Source organism: Leuresthes tenuis, unplaced genomic scaffold (assembly GCF_036924035.1).
Source record: "Leuresthes tenuis unplaced genomic scaffold, fLeuTen1.0.hap1 SCAF_13, whole genome shotgun sequence".
NCBI lineage: Eukaryota > Metazoa > Chordata > Actinopteri > Atheriniformes > Atherinopsidae > Leuresthes > Leuresthes tenuis.
In genome coordinates, this window is record NW_027325367.1 from 457,998 (window position 1) to 483,345 (window position 25,348).

General features: G+C 50.6%; 1 protein-coding gene and 1 long non-coding RNA gene across 3 annotated transcripts in view; one reads left to right on the top strand and one right to left on the bottom strand.

The window, feature by feature from the left end:
* LOC140266933 (kunitz-type protease inhibitor 1-like) overlaps positions 1–2,747 on the bottom strand; it is a 13,168-nt gene extending 10,421 nt beyond the window's left edge. For both annotated transcript variants that reach the window (XM_072362077.1, XM_072362076.1), the window contains exon 1: positions 2,184–2,747. In XM_072362077.1, the coding sequence (XP_072218178.1) occupies positions 2,184–2,589 (406 nt within the window). In that variant the 5' untranslated portion in view covers positions 2,590–2,747. The remainder of the gene's footprint in view (positions 1–2,183) is intronic.
* Positions 2,748–17,071: 14,324 nt separating this feature from the next.
* On the top strand, positions 17,072–21,360 carry LOC140267395 (uncharacterized). Its single transcript, XR_011907210.1, has 3 exons — positions 17,072–17,260; positions 17,337–17,434; positions 21,332–21,360. It is a non-coding gene; the product is annotated as an uncharacterized lncRNA (long non-coding RNA).
* Positions 21,361–25,348: the final 3,988 nt, after the last annotated feature.

Below are 25,348 nucleotides of genomic sequence, written 5' to 3' on the forward strand. Positions count from 1 at the left end.
CCGTGTTTTACCTGCTGTCACTGAATCAGTCCTGTCTTCTTCTGTGGTGTCCTGTCTTCTTCTCTGGTGTCCCGTCTTCTTCTGCGGTGTCCTGTCTTCTTCTGCGGTGTCCCGTCTTCTTCTGCGGTGTCCCGTCTTCTTCTGCGGTGTCCCGTCTTCTTCTGTGGTGTCCCGTCTTCTTCTGTGGTGTGCTGTCTTCTTCTGTGGTGTCCTGTCTTCTTCTGTGGTGTCCTGTCTTCTTCTGTGGTGTGCTGTCTTCTTCTGTGGTGTGCTGTCTTCTTCTGTGGTGTGCTGTCTTCTTCTGTGGTGTCCCGTCTTCTTCTGTGGTGTGCTGTCTTCTTCTGTGGTGTCCTGTCTTCTTCTGTGGTGTCCTGTCTTCTTCTGTGGTGTGCTGTCTTCTTCTGTGGTGTCCCGTCTTCTTCTGCGGTGTCCTGTCTTCTTCTGCGGTGTCCTGTCTTCTTCTGCGGTGTCCTGTCTTCTTCTGCGGTGTCCTGTCTTCTTCTGTGGTGTCCTGTCTTCTTCTCTGGTGTCCTGTCTTCTTCTGTGGTGTCCTGTCTTCTTCTCTGGTGTCCTGTCTTCTTCTGCGGTGTCCTGTCTTCTTCTGTGGTGTCCTGTCTTCTTCTCTGGTGTCCTGTCTTCTTCTGTGGTGTCCTGTCTTCTTCTGTGGTGTCCTGGTTTAAACTTCTTTAAAGAGAAGAACTCCTTAAACTGGATGTTAGCGGGTCGGTGGTGCTGAGCCACAGCTGATCCCAGCGTCTCTGAACAGTTTTTATTGTTAGAAAACATCGATCAGAGCATCCAGGAGGGGAGCATCGTTCTGATCGTTGATGCTGAATCTCAGGTTTCCACCTTTATGTGGAACCACTGAATCACAGCAGCTGACGGTGAGAGTTTAGTTTGTTCATTTCATTCCAGGACGCCCTGCTGGCAACAGCTCCGAACACAAAGTCTTTCTCTGCATCTTTGTCTGATTTTCTACTTTTTTCTATGAAAACTGGAAGGCGGGAACTCTGGTGTTTTTATCATCATTTTAACTTGGAGTAGCTAACTGAGCTTGAATAAGAAGCTGGAATAAGACCCAAAATCAGAGCAGAAACAAAATGGAGGAAGTTCAAAGCATTTCTTCCTTTAATAATCAGGGGAAATGTGAGATCTCTGGTGGATAAAATGGACGAGCTTGGAGCCCTGATGAGGACAGCAGGACAGCTTTAAGAGTATCCGGGCAGACAGAGACTGCAGACAGAGCGCTAACAGTAAAGGAGGAGGATCACAGAGCTGGTTAACAACAGATGGTGGAGTCCTGGACCTGGCTGCAGGAACAGCTCTAACAGCTCTCTGCTCAGCTTTAAGACTATCCGGGCAGACAGAGACTGCAGACAGAGCGCTAACAGTAAAGGAGGAGGATCACAGAGCTGGTTAACAACAGATGGTGGAATCCTGGACCTGGCTGCAGGAACAGCTCTAACAGCTCTCTGCTCAGCTTTAAGACTATCCGGGCAGACAGAGACTGCAGACAGAGCGCTAACAGTAAAGGAGGAGGATCACAGAGCTGGTTAACAACAGATGGTGGAATCCTGGAGCGTCTCTGCAGCCCAGATGTTGAACAGCTGGCTGTGAGTTTCTGTCCATGTTGTCTGCTGAGAGTTCACCTGAGTTACCTGCTGACGCTGTGTGTGACATCATCAGTCGTTGTTGCTAAGCTACAGAAACAGGAGCCAAACCCACTGATGGAGACCTCTGAAGGTTCCTACCTTCCTTTCTGCTGCACTTCAGCTGGTTTATATTTTATTTTGTTCTCTGTAACAGCAGCTGATCTTTAATACTGCAGGGATATCATTTACCTTCAGGGATCAATAAAGTTTTATTGAATTTAATTAAAATCGTGAGTGTGTCAGCAGAGATGTTCTGATTCTGAGCTCTGTCTGATCAATAATCATTTATCAGCTTCTTCTTTACTTCTGTAACAAAGCTGAGATGTTCACTGATCAGCTGCTGTGGAACAGAGGTGGGCCCAGAACAGAGCCCTGAGGAACCCCACAGGACTGGGATGGAGGGCTTTTGTTCTGAAAACTGATGACCTGAAGGTGAGTTTGATCTTCAGTGCTGCGTCCTCCGCTGTGTTCTGGTACCAGCTCCCTTTCAACCTTATTCTAGTTTCACTCTTCCTGCCAGAATGCACTCACCTGGTCCCCGCAGGTGTTTCCGGTACACGGACCTCCTGATGTAGCTTCGGTATCCCTTCTGGTTCACGAACCGGCACACAAAGCGGTTCCTGTGGACGCAGTCGAACAAGGAGCACGTGCGCGTCTCCTCCTCCGCGGTGGCGCGTGGCTCCATCAATGCCAGGTTGCAGCGCGCCTCCCCGCAGCACCGGAGCTCGCATTCCGCTCCGGAGGACACGCGCGCGGTGGCCAGCAGAGCCGCGCCGTCCCGCACCGCCTCTTCCGCGTCCAGCACGAAGTCGTCCTCACCGGGACGGAAAGCATCGCCGCAGTCCGCCGCGTCCTCCGCCGCTGCGCCGGGCCGCGCGAGGAGGAGAAGGAGGAGGACGGAGAGAGACAGCAGCGAGGAAGAGGAGGACCGAGGCATTTGTAGCCGCTGTCAGTCTGAATGTTTCAGGAGGAAAACAGTCCGCCGCGTCTGCGCGTCCACTTCTGTCCGAGTTACGGAGGAAAGCTGGAGCTCCTGTCCGCGCGCTGCTCAGGTGTGTCTCACCTGCTCACTGACAGGAAGAAAAACACACAGCCTTCCACAGAGCAGAGAAACTGACGCAGCTCTGACGTCACGCAGGTGCGGCCTGTTCGGCAGGTGGGATCAGAGGCCTTTCAATCAGTTTCAGTCAAACTTTAAATCAGCTGAGAGGAACGTGCTTTCGGCTCTGTGCTTTATGTTGTTTCTGCCTCTGATAATAAAGGAAAACAACAATGCTGAGGCATTTTACTTCCTTCTGTCTGTCAAACTGTGTTTTCTTTGCTGTTTTTCATAGATGCAGCTAAAGAAATGGGAACAAATTAATGTGAAGTTGTACAAATCTAACATAGATTTGCTCAATCAGGTGTGTTTATATGAATTAAAGAAGAATATGAACATTTAACTTTGTGCCTGGCTTTGAAACAAAGTTTAAGAACATGGTCTCTTTCTGTCTTTCTGCAGTACTCACTCTGACCAGCAGAAGCGCTATTGTAACATGGCACGAAAAACGGAAGTGACGTCAAACTGTTAAACTGACCAATCAGAGCTGTTACAGGAAGTTTGAACTTAGCTTCCAAGCGGGTTGTTTAAAATAAGCATTTTTTTATTAAGTAACGGGTGAGTAAAAGTTTTATTCAGTTAATGACGCGTTTATGAAACGGAACGTTATTTTTCTTCTTTCGTTTAGTCTTCTGTCCTTGTTTAATGATTTTCTACCGTCTGCCGGACGAGGTTTGAAACTCTTTTCAGAATCCTTTGGATTTTACAAAGAAGTTAAGTGTCAACATTGCTGTGTTCAAATAAAAACGGCGTTTAAAACAACACGGAACAGATCATTCCAGTCTTTGATCTGGCTTAGATACAAACGAACTGTGGTAACTAACTTTAAGTCCTTCAGTAATAGGTTTTTTAGTGTTTAAAATAAGATAAATGATAACGTTTTAAACGGTGGTGGAGAAAGGATCGTTGGAACCGGTCACTGCTTTGTTCGGACATGTAAACACATCCAAAGTGTCTGCAGATGTTTTACACAAACGGAACCACAAAACAAAATGAGTCAACAGATTAAAGATGTAACTCTGAATGAAAAGCCCAACTTTATCTAATCTATTACACATTTATCCAGCAATGAGAGAGCATTTGTTCATGAGTTGTAAAAACACTCGTACATAAAGTGGTAAGAACAGATTATTTTCCTTTGAATGAACTGATCATTCTCATCAATACAGGAGTAAATAAATGCCATTTACTGATACACTGATGAGCCACATTGATTACTGGTTCTTGCAGTGGTGACTGACTGCTTCCTGTCTGACTGATCGAAGCGCAGTGATGGAAGAGCTGCAGTGAGTGTTTCACTATTAATCCCTAATCAATAATCACATTTAATTAACTGCTGGAAACGAGTAATAAAAGTTTTAAATACTGATTAAAGAATTGTCCATCTGTTCTTCTATTGGCTGCAGGCCACCCAATCAGAGCGGGGATCACTTGAAAACAGAGGCGTGTCCTCCGGAGGAGGGTGGAGCCTACCGGATAACCTCGTACTGTAAAGATGAGCTGATGAGAGGCGGCGAGGAGCTGAGCTTCGAGGAGCTGCGAGCCGAGAGATACAACCGGCGGAAGCAGAGGGAGATGGAGGGTGGGTTTGATGTGGAGCGTTTACTGACCGCAGGACGTTTACTGACCGTGGAGCGTTTACTGACCGTGGAGCGTTTACTGACCGCAGGACGTTTACTGACCGTGGAGCGTTTACTGACCGCAGGACGTTTACTGACCGCAGGACGTTTACTGACCGTGGAGCGTTTACTGACCGCAGGACGTTTACTGACCGTGGAGCGTTTACTGACGGTGGAACATTTACTGACTATGGAACGTTTACTGACCGCAGGACGTTTACTGACTGTGGAGCGTTTACTGACCGCAGGACGTTTACTGACCGTGGAGCGTTTACTGACGGTGGAACATTTACTGACTATGGAGCGTTTACTGACCGTGGAGCGTTTACTGACGGTGGAACGTTTACTGACGGTGGAACATTTACTGACTATGGAACGTTTACTGACCGCAGGACGTTTACTGACTGTGGAGCGTTTACTGACCGCAGGACGTTTACTGACCGTGGAGCGTTTACTGACGGTGGAACATTTACTGACTATGGAGCGTTTACTGACTGTGGAGCATTTACTGACCGTAGAACGTTTACTGACCGTGGAGCGTTTACTGACGGTGGAACGTTTACTGACTGTGGAGCGTTTACTGACCGTGGAGCGTTTACTGACCGCAGGACGTTTACTGACCGTGGAGCGTTTACTGACGGTGGAACATTTACTGACTATGGAACGTTTACTGACCGCAGGACGTTTACTGACTGTGGAGCGTTTACTGACCGCAGGACGTTTACTGACCGTGGAGCGTTTACTGACGGTGGAACATTTACTGACTATGGAACGTTTACTGACCGCAGGACGTTTACTGACTGTGGAGCATTTACTGACCGTAGAACGTTTACTGACCGTGGAACGTTTACTGACGGTGGAACGTTTACTGACCGCAGGACGTTTACTGACCGTGGAGCGTTTACTGACGGTGGAACGTTTACTGACTGTGGAGCATTTACTGACCGTAGAACGTTTACTGACCGCTGGACGTTTACTGACCGTGGAGCGTTTACTGACCGCAGGACGTTTACTGACCGTGGAGCGTTTACTGACCGCAGGACGTTTACTGACCGTGGAGCGTTTACTGACCGCAGGACGTTTACTGACCGTGGAGCGTTTACTGACCGCAGGACGTTTACTGACCGTGGAGCGTTTACTGACGGTGGAACATTTACTGACTATGGAACGTTTACTGACCGCAGGACGTTTACTGACTGTGGAGCATTTACTGACCGTAGAACGTTTACTGACCGTGGAACGTTTACTGACGGTGGAACGTTTACTGACCGCAGGACGTTTACTGACCGTGGAGCGTTTACTGACGGTGGAACGTTTACTGACCGCAGGACGTTTACTGACCGTAGAACGTTTACTGACCGTGGAACGTTTACTGACTGTGGAACGTTTACTGACTGTGGAACGTTTACTGACTGTGGAGCGTTTACTGACCGCAGGAAGTTAACTGACTGTGGAGCGTTTACTGACCGCAGGACGTTTACTGACTGGGGTACGTTTACTGACCGTGGAACGTTTACTGACTGTGGAACATTTACTGACTGTGGAACGTTTACTGACTGTGGAACGTTTACTGACTGTGGAGCGTTTACTGACCGCAGGACGTTTACTGACTGTGGAACGTTTACTGACTGTGGAACGTTTACTGACTGTGGAGCGTTTACTGACCGTGGAACGTTTACTGACCGCAGGACGTTTACTGACCGTGGAGCGTTTACTGACCGTGGAGCGTTTACTGACCGTGGAACGTTTACTGACCGCAGGACGTTTACTGACCGTGGAGCGTTTACTGACCGTGGAACGTTTACTGACCGCAGGACGTTTACTGACCGTGGAGCGTTTACTGACGGTGGAACGTTTACTGACTGTGGAGCATTTACTGACCGTAGAACGTTTACTGACCGTGGAACGTTTACTGACTGGGGTACGTTTACTGACCGTGGAACGTTTACTGACTGTGGAACGTTTACTGACCGCAGGAAGTTAACTGACTGTGGAGCGTTTACTGACCGCAGGACGTTTACTGACTGGGGTACGTTTACTGACCGTGGAACGTTTACTGACTGTGGAACATTTACTGACTGTGGAACGTTTACTGACTGTGGAACGTTTACTGACTGTGGAGCGTTTACTGACCGCAGGACGTTTACTGACTGTGGAGCGTTTACTGACCGTGGAACGTTTACTGACCGCAGGACGTTTACTGACTGTGGAACGTTTACTGACTGTGGAACGTTTACTGACCGTGGAACGTTTACTGACCGTGGAGCGTTTATTGACCGCAGGACGTTTACTGACCGCTGGACGTTTACTGACCGTGGAACGTTTACTGACCGCAGGACGTTTACTGACCGTGGAGCGTTTACTGACCGCAGGACGTTTACTGACCGTGGAACGTTTACTGACCGCAGGACGTTTACTGACCGTGGAGCGTTTACTGACCGCAGGACGTTTACTGACCGTGGAGCGTTTACTGACGGTGGAACATTTACTGACTATGGAACGTTTACTGACCGCAGGACGTTTACTGACTGTGGAGCATTTACTGACCGTAGAACGTTTACTGACCGTGGAACGTTTACTGACGGTGGAACGTTTACTGACCGCAGGACGTTTACTGACCGTGGAGCGTTTACTGACGGTGGAACGTTTACTGACTGTGGAGCATTTACTGACCGTAGAACGTTTACTGACCGTGGAACGTTTACTGACTGGGGTACGTTTACTGACCGTGGAACGTTTACTGACTGTGGAACGTTTACTGACCGCAGGAAGTTAACTGACTGTGGAGCGTTTACTGACCGCAGGACGTTTACTGACTGGGGTACGTTTACTGACCGTGGAACGTTTACTGACTGTGGAACATTTACTGACTGTGGAACGTTTACTGACTGTGGAACGTTTACTGACTGTGGAGCGTTTACTGACCGCAGGACGTTTACTGACTGTGGAACGTTTACTGACTGTGGAACGTTTACTGACCGCAGGACGTTTACTGACTGTGGAGCGTTTACTGACCGTGGAACGTTTACTGACCGCAGGACGTTTACTGACCGTGGAGCGTTTACTGACGGTGGAACGTTTACTGACTGTGGAGCATTTACTGACCGTAGAACGTTTACTGACCGTGGAACGTTTACTGACTGGGGTACGTTTACTGACCGTGGAACGTTTACTGACTGTGGAACGTTTACTGACCGCAGGAAGTTAACTGACTGTGGAGCGTTTAATGACCGCAGGACGTTTACTGACTGGGGTACGTTTACTGACCGTGGAACGTTTACTGACTGTGGAACATTTACTGACTGTGGAACGTTTACTGACTGTGGAACGTTTACTGACTGTGGAGCGTTTACTGACCGCAGGACGTTTACTGACTGTGGAGCGTTTACTGACCGTGGAACGTTTACTGACCGCAGGACGTTTACTGACTGTGGAACGTTTACTGACTGTGGAACGTTTACTGACCGTGGAACGTTTACTGACCGTGGAACGTTTACTGACTGTGGAACGTTTACTGACTGGGGTACGTTTACTGACTGTGGAACGTTTACTGACCGTGGAACGTTTACTGACCGTGGAACGTTTACTGACTGTGGAACGTTTACTGACCGTGGAACGTTTACTGACTGGGGTACGTTTACTGACTGTGGAACGTTTACGGAGTGGAACGTTTACTGACCGTAGAACATTTACTGACTGTGGAACGTTTACTGACCGTGGAACGTTTACTGACCATGGAACGTTTACTGACCGTGGAACGTTTACTGACCGTGGAACGTTTACTGACTGTGGAACGTTTACTGACCGTTGAACGTTTACTGACTGGGGTACGTTTACTGACTGTGGAACGTTTACTGACCGTGGAACGTTTACAGACCGCAGGAAGTTAACTGACTGTGGAACGTTTACTGACCGTGGAACGTTTACTGACCGTGGAACGTTTACTGACTGTGGAACGTTTACTGACTGGGGTACGTTTACTGACTGGGGTACGTTTACTGACTGTGGAACGTTTACTGACTGTGGAACGTTTACTGACTGTGGAGCGTTTACTGACCGCGGAGCGTTTACTGACTGTGGAACGTTTACTGACCGTGGAATGTTTACTGACTGTGGAACGTTTACTGACCGTGGAACGTTTACTGACCGTGGAACGTTTACTGACTGTGGAACGTTTACTGACTGGGGTACGTTTACTGACTGTGGAACGTTTACTGACCGTGGAACGTTTACTGACCGCAGGACGTTTACTGACTGTGGAATGTTTACTGACTGTGGAACGTTTACTGACCGTGGAACGTTTACTGACCGTGGAACGTTTACTGACTGTGGAACGTTTACTGACTGTGGAACGTTTACTGACTGGGGTACGTTTACTGACTGTGGAACGTTTACTGACTGTGGAACGTTTACTGACTGTGGAACGTTTACTGACTGTGGTACGTTTACTGACCGTGGAACGTTAACTGACTGGGATACGTTTACGGAGTGGAACGTTTACTGACCGTGGAACGTTTACTGACTGGGGTACGTTTACTGACCGTGGAACGTTTACTGACTGGGATACGTTTACGGAGTGGAACGTTTACTGACCGTGGAACGTTTACTGACTGGGGTACGTTTACTGACTGTGGAACGTTTACTGACCGTGGAACGTTTACTGACTGTGGAACGTTTACTGACTGTGGAACGTTTACTGACTGGGGTACGTTTACTGACTGTGGAACGTTTACTGACCGTGGAACGTTTACTGACTGGGGTACGTTTACTGACCGTGGAACGTTTACTGACTGGGGTACGTTTACTGACTGTGGAACGTTTACTGACCGTGGAACGTTTACTGACTGGGGTACGTTTACTGACCGTGGTACGTTTACTGACTGTGGAACGTTTACTGACTGTGGAGCATTTACTGACCGTGGAACGTTTACTGACTGTGGAACGTTTACTGACTGGGGTACGTTTACTGACTGTGGAACGTTTACTGACCGTGGAACGTTTACTGACTGTGGAACGTTTACTGACTGTGGAACGTTTACTGACCGTGGAACGTTTACTGACCGTGGAACGTTTACTGACTGTGGAACGTTTACTGACTGTGGAACGTTTACTGACTGGGGTACGTTTACTGACTTTGGAACGTTTACTGACCGTGGAACGTTTACTGACTGGGGTACGTTTACTGACTGTGGAACGTTTACTGACCGTGGTACGTTTACTGACCGTGGAACGTTTACTGACTGGGGTACGTTTACTGACCGTGGTACGTTTACTGACTGTGGAACGTTTACTGACTGTGGAACGTTTACTGACCGTGGTACGTTTACTGACCGTGGAACGTTTACTGACTGGGGTACGTTTACTGACCGTGGAACGTTTACTGACTGGGGTACGTTTACTGACCGTGGAACGTTTACTGACTGGGGTACGTTTACTGACCGTGGAACGTTTACTGACTGTGGAACGTTTACTGACTGGGGTACGTTTACTGACTGTGGAACGTTTACTGACTGTGGAACGTTTACTGACCGTGGTACGTTTACTGACCGTGGAACGTTTACTGACTGGGGTACGTTTACTGACCGTGGAACGTTTACTGACTGGGGTACGTTTACTGACCGTGGAACGTTTACTGACTGGGGTACGTTTACTGACTGTGGAGCGTTTACTGACCGTGGAACGTTTACTGACTGGGGTACGTTTACGGAGTGGAACGTCTACTGACTGTGGAACGTTTACTGACTGTGGAACGTTTACTGACTGGGGTATGTTTACTGACCGTGGAACGTTTACTGACCGTGGAACGTTTACTGACCGTGGAACGTTTACTGACTGGGGTACGTTTACTGACTGTGGAACGTTTACTGACTGGGGTACGTTTACGGAGTGGAACGTCTATGTCTTATGTGTTTGATGTTTATCTTTATGACTGCAGGGCATTTATGAGATGTTTGCTGACCGCATGGTGATGCCTTCACTGACATGAAGAAAGTATGAAGGTGTTTCCAGTTCCAGCTTTGTTTCATCAGCAGATGTTTGCTTGTTGGTTTAGAAAAGCTGACACGTCTGAAGGAGGAGGAGGAGCAGCTGAGTCAGGAGCTGGAGAAGAAGAAGAAACTCTTACTGGTCAAGAAGAGTCAACAGGACCAGAGTACTACAGCTGACACTGGGAGTACTACAGCTGACACTGGGAGTACTACAGCTGACACTGGGAGTACTACAGCTGACACTGGGAGTACTACAGCTGACACTGGGAGTACTACAGCTGACACTGGGAGTACTACAACTGACACTGGGAGTACTACAGCTGAGACTGGGAGTACTACAGCTGACACTGTGAGTACTACAGCTGACACTGGGAGTACTACAGCTGACACTGAGTACTACAGCTGACACTACAGCTGACACTGTGAGTACTACAGCTGACACTACAGCTGACACTGCGAGTACTACAACTGACACTGAGTACTACAGCTGACACTACAGCTGACACTGGGAGTACTACAGCTGACACTGCGAGTACTACAGCTGACACTGAGTACTACAGCTGACACTACAGCTGACACTGTGAGTACTACAGCTGACACTGCGAGTACTACAGCTGACACTGGGAGTACTACAGCTGACGCTGGGAGTACTACAGCTGACACTGTGAGTACCACAGCTGACACTGCGAGTACTACAGCTGACACTGTGAGTACCACAGCTGACACTGCGAGTACTACAGCTGACACTGCGAGTACTACAGCTGACACTGTGAGTACTACAGCTGACACTGTGAGTACTACAGCTGACACTGCGAGTACTACAGCTGACACTGCGAGTACTACAGCTGACACTGCGAGTACTACAGCTGACACTGTGAGTACTACAGCTGACACTACAGCTGACACTGTGAGTACTACAGCTGACACTGCGAGTACTACAGCTGACACTGTGAGTACCACAGCTGACACTGCGAGTACTACAGCTGACACTGCGAGTACTACAGCTGACACTGTGAGTACTACAGCTGACACTGTGAGTACTACAGCTGACACTGCGAGTACTACAGCTGACACTGCGAGTACTACAGCTGACACTGCGAGTACTACAGCTGACACTGTGAGTACTACAGCTGACACTACAGCTGACACTGCGAGTACTACAGCTGACACTGCGAGTACTACAGCTGACACTGTGAGTACTACAGCTGACACTACAGCTGACACTGCGAGTACTACAGCTGACACTGCGAGTACTACAGCTGACACTGCGAGTACTACAGCTGACACTTGGAGTACTACAGCTGACACTGTGAGTACTACAGCTGACACTGTGAGTACTACAACTGACACTGTGAGTACTACAGCTGACACTGCGTGTACTACAACTGACACTGAGTACTACAGCTGACACTACAGCTGACACTGGGAGTACTACAGCTGACACTGTGAGTACTACAACTGACACTGTGAGTACTACAACTGACACTGAGTACTACAGCTGACACTGCGAGTACTACAGCTGACACTGTGAGTACCACAGCTGACACTACAGCTGACACTGCGAGTACTACAACTGACACTGAGTACTACAGCTGACACTGGGAGTACCACAGCTGACACTGCGAGTACTACAGTTGACACTGTGAGTACTACAGTTGACACTGTGAGTACTACAACTGACACTACAGCTGACACTGCGAGTACTACAGCTGACACTGGGAGTACTACAGCTGACACTGTGAGTACTACAGCTGACACTACAGCTGACACTGCGAGTACTACAGCTGACACTGCGAGTACTACAGCTGACACTGCGAGTACTACAGCTGACACTACAGCTGACACTGCGAGTACTACAGCTGACACTGCGAGTACTACAGCTGACACTGGGAGTACTACAACTGACACTGAGTACTACAGCTGACACTGGGAGTACTACAGCTGACACTGCGAGTACTACAGCTGACACTGCGAGTACTACAGCTGACACTGTGAGTACTACAGTTGACACTGTGAGTACTACAGCTGACACTGTGAGTACTACAGCTGACACTGCGAGTACTACAACTGACACTGAGTACTACAGCTGACACTACAGCTGACACTGGGAGTACCACAGCTGACACTGCGAGTACTACAGCTGACACTGCGAGTACTACAGCTGACACTACAGCTGACACTGTGAGTACTACAGCTGACACTGCGAGTACTACAGCTGACACTACAGCTGACACTGTGAGTACTACAGCTGACACTGCGAGTACTACAGCTGACACTACAGCTGACACTGTGAGTACTACAGCTGACACTGTGAGTACTACAGCTGACACTGCGAGTACTACAGCTGACACTGCGAGTACTACAACTGACACTGAGTACTACAGCTGACACTGGGAGTACTACAGCTGATACTGTGAGTACTACAGCTGACACTGCGAGTACCACAGCTGACACTGCGAGTACTACAGCTGACACTGTGAGTACTACAGCTGACACTGCGAGTACTACAGCTGACACTGCGAGTACTACAGCTGACACTGGGAGTACTACAGCTGACACTGCGAGTACTACAGCTGACACTAGGAGTACTACAGCTGACACTGCGAAACTACAGCTGACACTGCGAGTACCACAGCTGACACTGCGAGTACTACAGCTGACACTGCCAGTACTACAGCTGACACTGCGAGTACCACAGCTGACACTGCGAGTACTACAGCTGACACTGCGAGTACTACAACTGACACTGAGTACTACAGCTGACACTGCGAGTACTACAGCTGACACTGGGAGTACTACAGCTGACACTGTGAGTACCACAGCTGACACTGCGAGTACTACAGCTGACACTGTGAGTACTACAGTTGACACTGTGAGTACTACAACTGACACTACAGCTGACACTGCGAGTACTACAGCTGACACTGGGAGTACTACAGCTCACACTGTGAGTACTACAGCTGACACTACAGCTGACACTGCGAGTACTACAGCTGACACTGCGAGTACTACAGCTGACACTGGGAGTACTACAGCTGACACTGTGAGTACTACAGCTGACACTACAGCTGACACTGCGAGTACTACAGCTGACACTGCGAGTACTACAGTTGACACTGTGAGTACTACAGCTGACACTGCGAGTACCACAGCTGACACTGCGAGTACTACAGCTGACACTGTGAGTACTACAGTTGACACTGTGAGTACTACAACTGACACTGTGAGTACTACAGCTGACACTGTGAGTACTACAGCTGACACTACAGCTGACACTGCGAGTACTACAGCTGACACTGGGAGTACTACAGCTGACACTGTGAGTACTACAGCTGACACTACAGCTGACACTGCGAGTACTACAGCTGACACTGCGAGTACTACAGCTGACACTGGGAGTACTACAGCTGACACTGTGAGTACTACAGCTGACACTACAGCTGACACTGCGAGTACTACAGCTGACACTGCGAGTACTACAGCTGACACTGCGAGTACTACAGCTGACACTGCGAGTACCACAGCTGACACTGCGAGTACTACAGCTGACACTGTGAGTACTACAGTTGACACTGTGAGTACTACAACTGACACTGTGAGTACTACAACTGACACTGAGTACTACAGCTGACACTACAGCTGTGACTGCGAGTACTACAGCTGACACTGTGAGTACTACAGCTGACACTGTGAGTACTACAGCTGACACTGCGAGTACTACAACTGACACTGAGTACTACAGCTGACACCACAGCTGACACTGGGAGTACTACAGCTGACACTGAGTACTACAGCTGACACTACAGCTGACACTGCGAGTACTACAGCTGACACTGCGAGTACCACAGCTGACACTGTGAGTACTACAGCTGACACTGTGAGTACTACAGCTGACACTGCGAGTACTACAGCTGACACTGCGAGTACCACAGCTGACACTGCGAGTACTACAGCTGACACTGTGAGTACTACAGCTGACACTGTGAGTACTACAGCTGACACTGCGAGTACTACAGCTGACACTGCGAGTACTACAGCTGACACTACAGCTGACACTGTGAGTACTACAGCTGACACTGCGAGTACCACAGCTGACACTGCGAGTACTACAGCTGACACTGTGAGTACTACAGCTGACACTGTGAGTACTACAGCTGACACTGCGAGTACTACAGCTGACACTGCAGCTGACACTGTGAGTACTACAGCTGACACTGCGAGTACTACAGCTGACACTACAGCTGACACTGTGAGTACTACAGCTGACACTGCGAGTACCACAGCTGACACTGCGAGTACTACAGCTGACACTGTGAGTACTACAGCTGACACTGCGAGTACTACAGCTGACACTGAGTACTACAGCTGACACCACAGCTGACACTACAGCTGACACTGGGAGTACTACAGCTGACACTGTGAGTACTACAGCTGACACTGAGTACTACAGCTGACACTACAGCTGACACTGCGAGTACTACAGCTGACACTGTGAGTACTACAACTGACACTACAGCTGACACTGCGAGTACCACAGCTGACACTGCGAGTACTACAGCTGACACTGTGAGTACTACAGCTGACACTGGGAGTACTACAGCTGACACTGAGTACTACAGCTGACACTACAGCTGACACTGCGAGTACTACAGCTGACACTGTGAGTACTACAGCTGACACTGTGAGTACTACAGCTGACACTGCGAGTACTACAGCTGACACTGGGAGTACTACAGCTGACACTGTGAGTACCACAGCTGACACTACAGCTGACACTGCGAGTACCACAGCTGACACTGCGAGTACCACAGCTGACACTGTGAGTACTACAGCTGACACTGCGAGTACTACAGCTGACACTGCGAGTACTACAGCTGACACTACAGCTGACACTGTGAGTACTACAGCTGACACTGCGAGTACCACAGCTGACACTGCGAGTACTACAGCTGACACTGTGAGTACTACAGCTGACACTGTGAGTACTACAGCTGACACTGTGAGTACTACAGCTGACACTGCGAGTACTACAGCTGACACTGCGAGTACTACAGCTGACACTGTGAGTACTACAGCTGACACTACAGCTGACACTGTGAGTACTACAGCTGACACTGCGAGTACCACAGCTGACACTGCGAGTACTACAGCTGACACTGTGAGTACTACAGCTGACACTGTGAGTACTACAGCTGACACTGTGAGTACTACAGCTGACACTGGGAGTACTACAGCTGACACTGCGAGTACTACAGCTGACACTGTGAGTACCACAGCTGACACTGCGAGTACTACAGCTGACACTGTGAGTACTACAGCTGACACTGCGAGTACTACAGCTGACACTGTGAGTACTACAGCTGACACTGTGAGTACTACAGCTGACACTGCGAGTACTACAGCTGACACTGCGAGTACTACAGCTGACACTGTGAGTACTACAGCTGACACTGCGAGTACTACAGCTGACACTGCGAGTACCACAGCTGACACTGCGAGTACTACAGCTGACACTGTGAGTACTACAGCTGACACTGTGAGTACTACAGCTGACACTGTGAGTACTACAGCTGACACTGCGAGTACTACAGCTGACACTGCGAGTACTACAGCTGACACTGGGAGTACCACAGCTGACACTGGGAGTACCACAGCTGACACTGGGAGTACTACAGCTGACACTGTGAGTACTACAGCTGACACTGTGAGTACTACAGCTGACACTGTGAGTACTACAGCTGACACTGGGAGTACCACAGCTGACACTGGGAGTACTACAGCTGACACTGTGAGTACTACAGCTGACACTGTGAGTACTACAGCTGACACTGCGAGTACTACAGCTGACACTGCGAGTACTACAGCTGACACTGTGAGTACTACAGCTGACACTGCGAGTACTACAGCTGACACTGCGAGTACCACAGCTGACACTGCGAGTACTACAGCTGACACTGTGAGTACTACAGCTGACACTGTGAGTACTACAGCTGACACTGTGAGTACTACAGCTGACACTGCGAGTACTACAGCTGACACTGCGAGTACTACAGCTGACACTGGGAGTACCACAGCTGACACTGGGAGTACTACAGCTGACACTGTGAGTACTACAGCTGACACTGCGAGTACTACAGCTGACACTGGGAGTACTACAGCTGACACTGGGAGTACCACAGCTGACACTGGGAGTACTACAGCTGACACTGTGAGTACTACAGCTGACACTGTGAGTACTACAGCTGACACTGTGAGTACTACAGCTGACACTGTGAGTACTACAGCTGACACTGCGAGTACTACAGCTGACACTGCGAGTACTACAGCTGACACTGGGAGTACTACAGCTGACACTGGGAGTACCACAGCTGACACTGGGAGTACTACAGCTGACACTGCGAGTACTACAGCTGACACTGGGAGTACTACAGCTGACACTGCGAGTACTACAGCTGACACTGGGAGTACTACAGCTGACACTGGGAGTACCACAGCTGACACTGTGAGTACTACAGCTGACACTGTGAGTACTACAGCTGACACTGTGAGTACTACAGCTGACACTGTGAGTACTACAGCTGACACTGTGAGTACTACAGCTGACACTGCGAGTACTACAGCTGACACTGAGTACTACAGCTGACACTGCGAGTACTACAGCTGATACTTGTACTGATTGTCATATTCCGATTGAAGCTCTTGATCAAGCAATGATCATTTCCTGCCTAAGTGATGTATTTAATCAATACTATTACAATCAATGATACTGATCAATGAGGCTGATCATGTGACCTGGTGTCATGATGTCATATGTTCTGTCTTTCAGAACTCAGGTCCACATCCTGCTGCTGCATCCTTCCACATTTATGATGAGTGTCCGTCTGCTGCTGCAAGGCCTGCTGGGTAAAAACACGCCGCTCTGTGTGAATCAGCTGTAACCGACCTCGTCATGTGACCTCATGTCACTGTCATCCAGCAGGAACGCAGAGGCGTCCTCCGACGAGCTGCAGGACGACGTCTTCCTGCATCCCGGCGAGAGGAGACTCTGTGTGAAGATCCAGTTCCCCTCCCGACCAGGTGAGCTGCAGTGAGAGGTGAGAGCCAGGTGAGGTTAGGACCAGGTGAGCTGCAGGGGCAGTTCCAGGTGAGCCGTAGGGACAGTTCCAGGTGAGCCGTAGGGGCAGTTCCAGGTGAGCTGCAGGGGCAGTTCCAGGTGAGCTGTAGGGACAGTTCCAGGTGAGCTGTAGGGGCAGTTCCAGGTGAGCTGTAGGGGCAGTTCCAGGTGAGCTGTAGGGGCAGTTCCAGGTGAGCCGTAGGGACAGTTCCAGGTGAGCTGCAGGGGCAGTTCCAGGTGAGCTGTAGGGACAGTTCCAGGTGAGCTGTAGGGACAGTTCCAGGTGAGCTGTAGGGGCAGTTCCAGGTGAGCTGTAGGGGCAGTTCCAGGTGAGCTGTAGGGACAGTTCCAGGTGAGCTGCAGGGGCAGTTCCAGGTGAGCTGTAGGGACAGTTCCAGGTGAGCCGTAGGGGCAGTTCCAGGTGAGCCGTAGGGACAGTTCCAGGTGAGCTGTAGGGACAGTTCCAGGTGAGCTGTAGGGGCAGTTCCAGGTGAGCTGTAGGGGCAGTTCCAGGTGAGCTGTAGGGACAGTTCCAGGTGAGCTGCAGGGGCAGTTCCAGGTGAGCCGTAGGGGCAGTTCCAGGTGAGCTGTAGGGGCAGTTCCAGGTGAGCTGTAGGGACAGTTCCAGGTGAGCCGCAGGGGCAGTTCCAGGTGAGCCGTAGGGGCAGTTCCAGGTGAGCCGTAGGGGCAGTTCCAGGTGAGCCGTAGGGGCAGTTCCAGGTGAGCCGTAGGGGCAGTTCCAGGTGAGCCGTAGGGGCAGTTCCAGGTGAGCCGTAGGGACAGTTCCAGGTGAGCCGTAGGGACAGTTCCAGGTGAGCTGTAGGGACAGTTCCAGGTGAGCCGTAGGGGCAGTTCCAGGTGAGCTGTAGGGACAGTTCCAGGTGAGCCGTAGGGGCAGTTCCAGGTGAGCCGTAGGGACAGTTCCAGGTGAGCTGTAGGGACAGTTCCAGGTGAGCTGTAGGGGCAGTTCCAGGTGAGCTGTAGGGGCAGTTCCAGGTGAGCTGTAGGGACAGTTCCAGGTGAGCTGCAGGGGCAGTTCCAGGTGAGCCGTAGGGGCAGTTCCAGGTGAGCTGTAGGGGCAGTTCCAGGTGAGCTGTAGGGACAGTTCCAGGTGAGCCGCAGGGGCAGTTCCAGGTGAGCCGTAGGGGCAGTTCCAGGTGAGCCGTAGGGGCAGTTCCAGGTGAGCCGTAGGGGCAGTTCCAGGTGAGCCGTAGGGGCAGTTCCAGGTGAGCCGTAGGGGCAGTTCCAGGTGAGCCGTAGGGACAGTTCCAGGTGAGCTGTAGGGACAGTTCCAGGTGAGCTGCAGGGGCAGTTCCAGGTGAGCTGTAGGGACAGTTCCAGGTGAGCTGTAGGGACAGTTCCAGGTGAGCTGCAGTGAGAGGTGAGCTGTAGGGGCAGTTCCAGGTGAGCTGTAGGGACAGTTCCAGGTGAGCCGTAGGGGCAGTTCCAGGTGAGCCGTAGGGGCAGTTCCAGGTGAGCCGTAGGGACAGTTCCAGGTGAGCTGTAGGGACAGTTCCAGGTGAGCTGTAGGGGCAGTTCCAGGTGAGCCGTAGGGGCAGTTCCAGGTGAGGTCCAGGTGAGCTGCAGTGAGAGGTGAGCTGTAGGGGCAGTTCCAGGTGAGCCGTAGGGGCAGTTCCAGGTGAGCCGTAGGGGCAGTTCCAGGTGAGCTGTAGGGACAGTTCCAGGTGAGCCGTAGGGGCAGTTCCAGGTGAGCTGTAGGTGCAGTTCCAGGTGAGCCGTAGGGACAGTTCCAGGTGAGCCGTAGGGACAGTTCCAGGTGAGCCGTAGGGACAGTTCCAGGTGAGCCGTAGGGGCAGTTCCAGGTGAGCTGTAGGGGCAGTTCCAGGTGAGCTGTAGGGGCAGTTCCAGGTGAGCCGTAGGGGCAGTTCCAGGTGAGCTGTAGGGGCAGTTCCAGGTGAGCCGTAGGGGCAGTTCCAGGTGAGCTGTAGGGGCAGTTCCAGGTGAGCCGTAGGGACAGTTCCAGGTGAGCCGTAGGGACAGTTCCAGGTGAGCTGTAGGGGCAGTTCCAGGTGAGCCGTAGGGACAGTTCCAGGTGAGCTGTAGGGGCAGTTCCAGGTGAGCCGTAGGGACAGTTCCAGGTGAGCTGTAGGGGCAGTTCCAGGTGAGCCGTAGGTGCAGTTCCAGGTGAGCCGTAGGGACAGTTCCAGGTGAGCTGTAGGGGCAGTTCCAGGTGAGCCGTAGGGGCAGTTCCAGGTGAGCCGTAGGGGCAGTTCCAGGTGAGCCGTAGGGACAGTTCCAGGTGAGCCGTAGGGGCAGTTCCAGGTGAGCCGTAGGGACAGTTCCAGGTGAGCCGTAGGTGCAGTTCCAGGTGAGCCGTAGGGGCAGTTCCAGGTGAGCTGTAGGGACAGTTCCAGGTGAGCCGTAGGGGCAGTTCCAGGTGAGCTGTAGGGGCAGTTCCAGGTGAGCCGTAGGGGCAGTTCCAGGTGAGCCGTAGGGACAGTTCCAGGTGAGCCGTAGGGGCAGTTCCAGGTGAGCTGTAGGGCAGTTCCAGGTGAGCCGTAGGGGCAGTTCCAGGTGAGCCGTAGGGGCAGTTCCAGGTGAGCCGTAGGGGCAGTTCCAGGTGAGCCGTAGGGACAGTTCCAGGTGAGCCGTAGGGACAGTTCCAGGTGAGCTGTAGGGACAGTTCCAGGTGAGCTGTAGGGGCAGTTCCAGGTGAGCTGTAGGGGCAGTTCCAGGTGAGCCGTAGGGGCAGTTCCAGGTGAGCCGTAGGGGCAGTTCCAGGTGAGCCGTAGGGACAGTTCCAGGTGAGCTGTAGGGGCAGTTCCAGGTGAGCCGTAGGTGCAGTTCCAGGTGAGCCGTAGGGACAGTTCCAGGTGAGCTGTAGGGGCAGTTCCAGGTGAGCCGTAGGGACAGTTCCAGGTGAGCTGTAGGGGCAGTTCCAGGTGAGCCGTAGGGGCAGTTCCAGGTGAGCCGTAGGGACAGTTCCAGGTGAGCCGTAGGGACAGTTCCAGGTGAGCCGTAGGGGCAGTTCCAGGTGAGCCGTAGGGACAGTTCCAGGTGAGCCGTAGGTGCAGTTCCAGGTGAGCCGTAGGGGCAGTTCCAGGTGAGCCGTAGGGGCAGTTCCAGGTGAGCCGTAGGGGCAGTTCCAGGTGAGCTGTAGGGGCAGTTCCAGGTGAGCTGTAGGGACAGTTCCAGGTGAGCCGTAGGGGCAGTTCCAGGTGAGCTGTAGGGACAGTTCCAGGTGAGCTGCAGGGGCAGTTCCAGGTGAGCTGTAGGGGCAGTTCCAGGTGAGTTTTTAGTTCGACTGAAAACCAACTCCATTGTCGGTTCTGATCTAATTCTGGCTCCAGAACCAGAACATTATGATGGAAACGCCATAGTTCAAATGAAAATCCTCTCGCTTTCTCGGGTTCTGGCTGGTTCCAGAGGGATGGAAGCAGCTGCGTTGGCGTCAGTCTGAGGCGGCGCAGCGCCGCCTGCTGCCAGCGTTTGCAGGTCACTCACAGGACAACAAACATGTCGGGCAACGGGAGGTTTGTGTGGACGCAGGAGCGAGTTGAGGCGCTTTTTTCCAGACATAAGGGCGGAGACGGATGTCTGCTCGGGCGGTTAAGGGCATTAAATAACTAACTGACAGCTCCAATACCCGATTCAAGTCCTCCCTCCAAGGTGATGCACTCCGGCTCGGGAGGCTGGTAGAACGTTTACAGGCTGGTTGTCATGCCAACCTGAGTCCGTTCTTCTGATGGAAACGCATTTCTTTTAAAGCTCATTTGATTGGAGTCACTTTTGGATGGAAGACTTTGATCTGCTGGTTTGACGCGTCGCAGAGTTCTGAAGCAGCAGGGACTACTTTGAGCGGCGGATTGATCTGATCTTGTTTGTGTTTCCTCCCCTAGGTGCTGACGTCCCCTCTGAGCTCTCTCAGGTGTGTTCCTTTATATTCACCTGTACAGACACCCGATCCGGACCCTGGTACAGATCCAGATCTAACTTTTTACAGCCTATAAGTCAGTTTTCATGTGAACATTCCTGATTGGATGATTTCAGACCCCTTTGATGGACAGCTCTGAGCTTATAGGAGCTCCATGTGGTGTCCTTAGGCCAGCTGTCAGGACTTTTAGGACAGTTACACCTTCTGTCTTCATGATTTATTCTCATATTTATTCTGTTCCTACTGGACTTCCTGTCAGATTCAGACTGGGTTCCAGAACGTAGACTTGGACCAATCCCTTAACGGTGAGTTAATTTCATTGATTTAACGTTTAATTTCGGGACTTTTGGACTGATATTTTCTGAATTCTGTCCGGCTGCTCGGCTCGGGGTTCGGTTCAGGCTGATTTTGGTCTCTAAAACAGCTTGAATCAGAACTGTTTCTAAAACATCTGGTGGTTTCTGGTGTGAACCATGACTGCTCTCAGGTCACCAGGAGGAGCCCACCAAGGACCTCCAGACTCAGCTGGACTGCGGTACCCAGAAACCCGCCTCCAAACCCAGGGACCAGCTGACTCCCATTGAGGAGACCAGCGTGGAGGCCGGATCCCTGAGCTCCCTGGGACGACTGTCAGGTGGAGACGTCAGTCTGCCGGAGCAGCACCAGCTGGACCGAGACCAGGAAGAGGCGGAACAGCCTGCCTCCCCTCGTAAGAAGCCTCGGTTTCTGTTTGCTCCCATCAGAAATGTTTAAAACCACCATGTTTTAAAGAAAGAACAAAACCTTTGATGTATTTAACATAAAACCGTCACTTCAAGGTTCTAGTTCAGCTCTGACCCGGCTCTGATCCGGCTCTGATCCGGCTCTGATCCGGCTCTGATCCGGCTCTGATCCGGCTCTGATCCGGCTCTGAACCCGGCTCTGACCCAGCTCTGATCCGGCCGTGATCCGGCCCTGATCCGGCTGTGATCCGGCCCTGATCCGGCCCTGATCCGGCTCTGAACCGGCCCTGATCCGGCTGTGATCCGGCCCTGATCCGGCTCTGATCCGGCCCTGATCCGGCCCTGATCCGGCCCTGATCCGGCTCTGATTCGACTCTGATCCGGCTCTGAACCGGCCCTGATCCGGCTCTGATCCGGCTCTGACCCGGCTCTGATCCGGCTCTGATCCGGCTCTGAACCGGCTCTGAACCCGGCTGTGATCCGGCCGTGATCCGGCTCTGATTCGACTCTGAACCGGCCCTGAACCGGCTCTGAACCCGGCTCTGATCCGGCTCTGATTCGACTCTGAACCGGCCCTGAACCGGCTCTGAACCCGGCTCTGATCCGGCTCTGATCCGGCTCTGATTCGACTCTGATCCGGCTCTGAACCGGCCCTGATCCGGCTCTGATCCGGCTCTGACCCGGCTCTGATCCGGCTCTGATCCGGCTCTGATCCGGCTCTGATCCGGCTCTAATGCGGCGCCAAAATCAGTCGCTGAATAAATCAGACGGTTGGATTTCTGCCAAACTCGATTCTGCTTGTTCCATTTATCTCAGGATCAGACAAATATTGGATCAGCGCCGCTGACAGGAAACGCTGTCAGCTGATCGAATCTGATGTACAGAAACAGAGCGGCTTCATGAGCGCCATCGGGTCGGATTAAATTACAATAAGACTTTATTCAGCTCAAACCCAACTGTAGCTATAATCCAATAATTCCCCTCAGATAAGGAGCCAACTGTAGCTCCAGCTAATCTCAGCATGTGGACCCCCTGAGTCTGAGGTCAGCTCTGGTTTCTCCTCCATCTGCAGGTGCTGTGGATCCTGGGCATCTGGACACTCGGCGACAGCTGTTGAAGCTTTGTGATGTCACTTCCTGTCCGGACTTGCACTCAGAGCCCCGCCCCCTCCCCGCTGTAGAGGAGCACAGCTGTTTACACCTGGGTACCACCTCCGGTCACTTTAATAAGAAGCATAATGTGGTTCAATAGTTGAAGCAGAAGGTTAAAATGTCAAGAAAAACTAAACCTTTAAAAACAAAAGGATTCATTTCAAGGTGAGGTGCAGAACTTTGTTCAATGAGACATATTTTGTCCTTTTTTCACAATTTAACAGTTTTCTGAGGCTGTTAAACAGGCTGTTAAACAGGCTGAGTTAAACAGGCTGTTAAACAGGCTGAGTTAAACAGGCTGAGTTAAACAGGCTGAGTTAAACAGGCTGAGTTAAACAGGCTGTTAAACAGGCTGAGTTAAACAGGCTGTTAAACAGGCTGTTAAACAGGCTGAGTTAAACAGGCTGTTAAACAGGCCGAGTTAAACAGGCTGAGTTAAACAGGCTGAGTTAAACAGGCTGAGTTAAACAGGCCGAGTTAAACAGGCCGAGTTAAACAGGCTGAGTTAAACAGGCTGAGTTAAACAGGCCGAGTTAAACAGGCCGAGTTAAACAGGCCGAGTTAAACAGGCCGAGATAAACAGGCCGAGTTAAACAGGCCGAGTTAAACAGGCTGTTAAACAGGCTGTTAAACAGGCTGAGTTAAACAGGCTGTTAAACAGGCCGAGTTAAACAGGCTGAGTTAAACAGGCTGAGTTAAACAGGCTGAGTTAAACAGGCCGAGTTAAACAGGCTGTTAAACAGGCTGAGTTAAACAGGCTGAGTTAAACAGGCTGATAAACAGGCTGTTAAACAGGCTGTTAAACAGGCTGAGTTAAACAGGCTGAGTTAAACAGGCTGAGTTAAACAGGCTGAGTTAAACAGGCTGAGTTAAACAGGCCGAGTTAAACAGGCCGAGTTAAACAGGCTGAGTTAAACAGGCTGATAAACAGGCCGAGTTAAACAGGCTGATAAACAGGCTGAGTTAAACAGGCTGTTTAACAGGCTGATAAACAGGCTGTTTAACAGGCTGATAAACAGGCTGTTAAACAGGCTGAGTTAAACAGGCTGAGTTAAACAGGCTGAGTTAAACAGGCCGAGTTAAACAGGCTGTTAAACAGGCTGAGTTAAACAGGCTGAGTTAAACAGGCTGATAAACAGGCTGTTAAACAGGCTGTTAAACAGGCTGAGTTAAACAGGCTGAGTTAAACAGGCTGAGTTAAACAGGCTGAGTTAAACAGGCTGAGTTAAACAGGCTGAGTTAAACAGGCTGAGTTAAACAGGCCGAGTTAAACAGGCCGAGTTAAACAGGCCGAGTTAAACAGGCCGAGTTAAACAGGCTGATAAACAGGCTGAGTTAAACAGGCTGTTTAACAGGCTGATAAACAGGCTGTTTAACAGGCTGATAAACAGGCTGTTAAACAGGCTGAGTTAAACAGGCTGAGTTAAACAGGCTGTTAAACAGGCTGTTAAACAGGCTGATAAACAGGCTGTTAAACAGGCTGAGTTAAACAGGCTGAGTTAAACAGGCTGAGTTAAACAGGCTGTTAAACAGGCTGATAAACAGGCTGATAAACAGGCTGATAAACAGGCTGGGTTAAACAGGCTGAGTTAAACAGGCTGTTAAACAGGCTGAGTTAAACAGGCTGAGTTAAACAGGCTGAGTTAAACAGGCTGAGTTAAACAGGCTGAGTTAAACAGGCTGAGTTAAACAGGCTGAGTTAAACAGGCTGTTAAACAGGCTGAGTTAAACAGGCAGAGAGCCGCTGAGCTTAAACCAACAGGCATTCAGACCAAAGTCAGACGTCTCAGTCAGAGCTCAGAGCTCTGAAACACAGGAGAAAGCCTGCAGGTCATAGATGAGTCAGAACTATTCTATCAGATCATTAAAAACCTTCTGCTGATGTGGGAGATGTTTAGCCGGTATCTGTGTTCCCATTGGTGGAGGTTTTCCACCACTCATAAAAACATGAAAGAATGGCAGCTAGAGCCCACGTTTCAGTGATATATATATATATATATATATATATATCGATAATAAATATGTCGATAATTTGCTTTGTTTCTGATTTTCTATCATAAAGCAAAGAGAAAAACTGAGGCAAGCTGCTGAAAGTTTGGAAAGATAAAG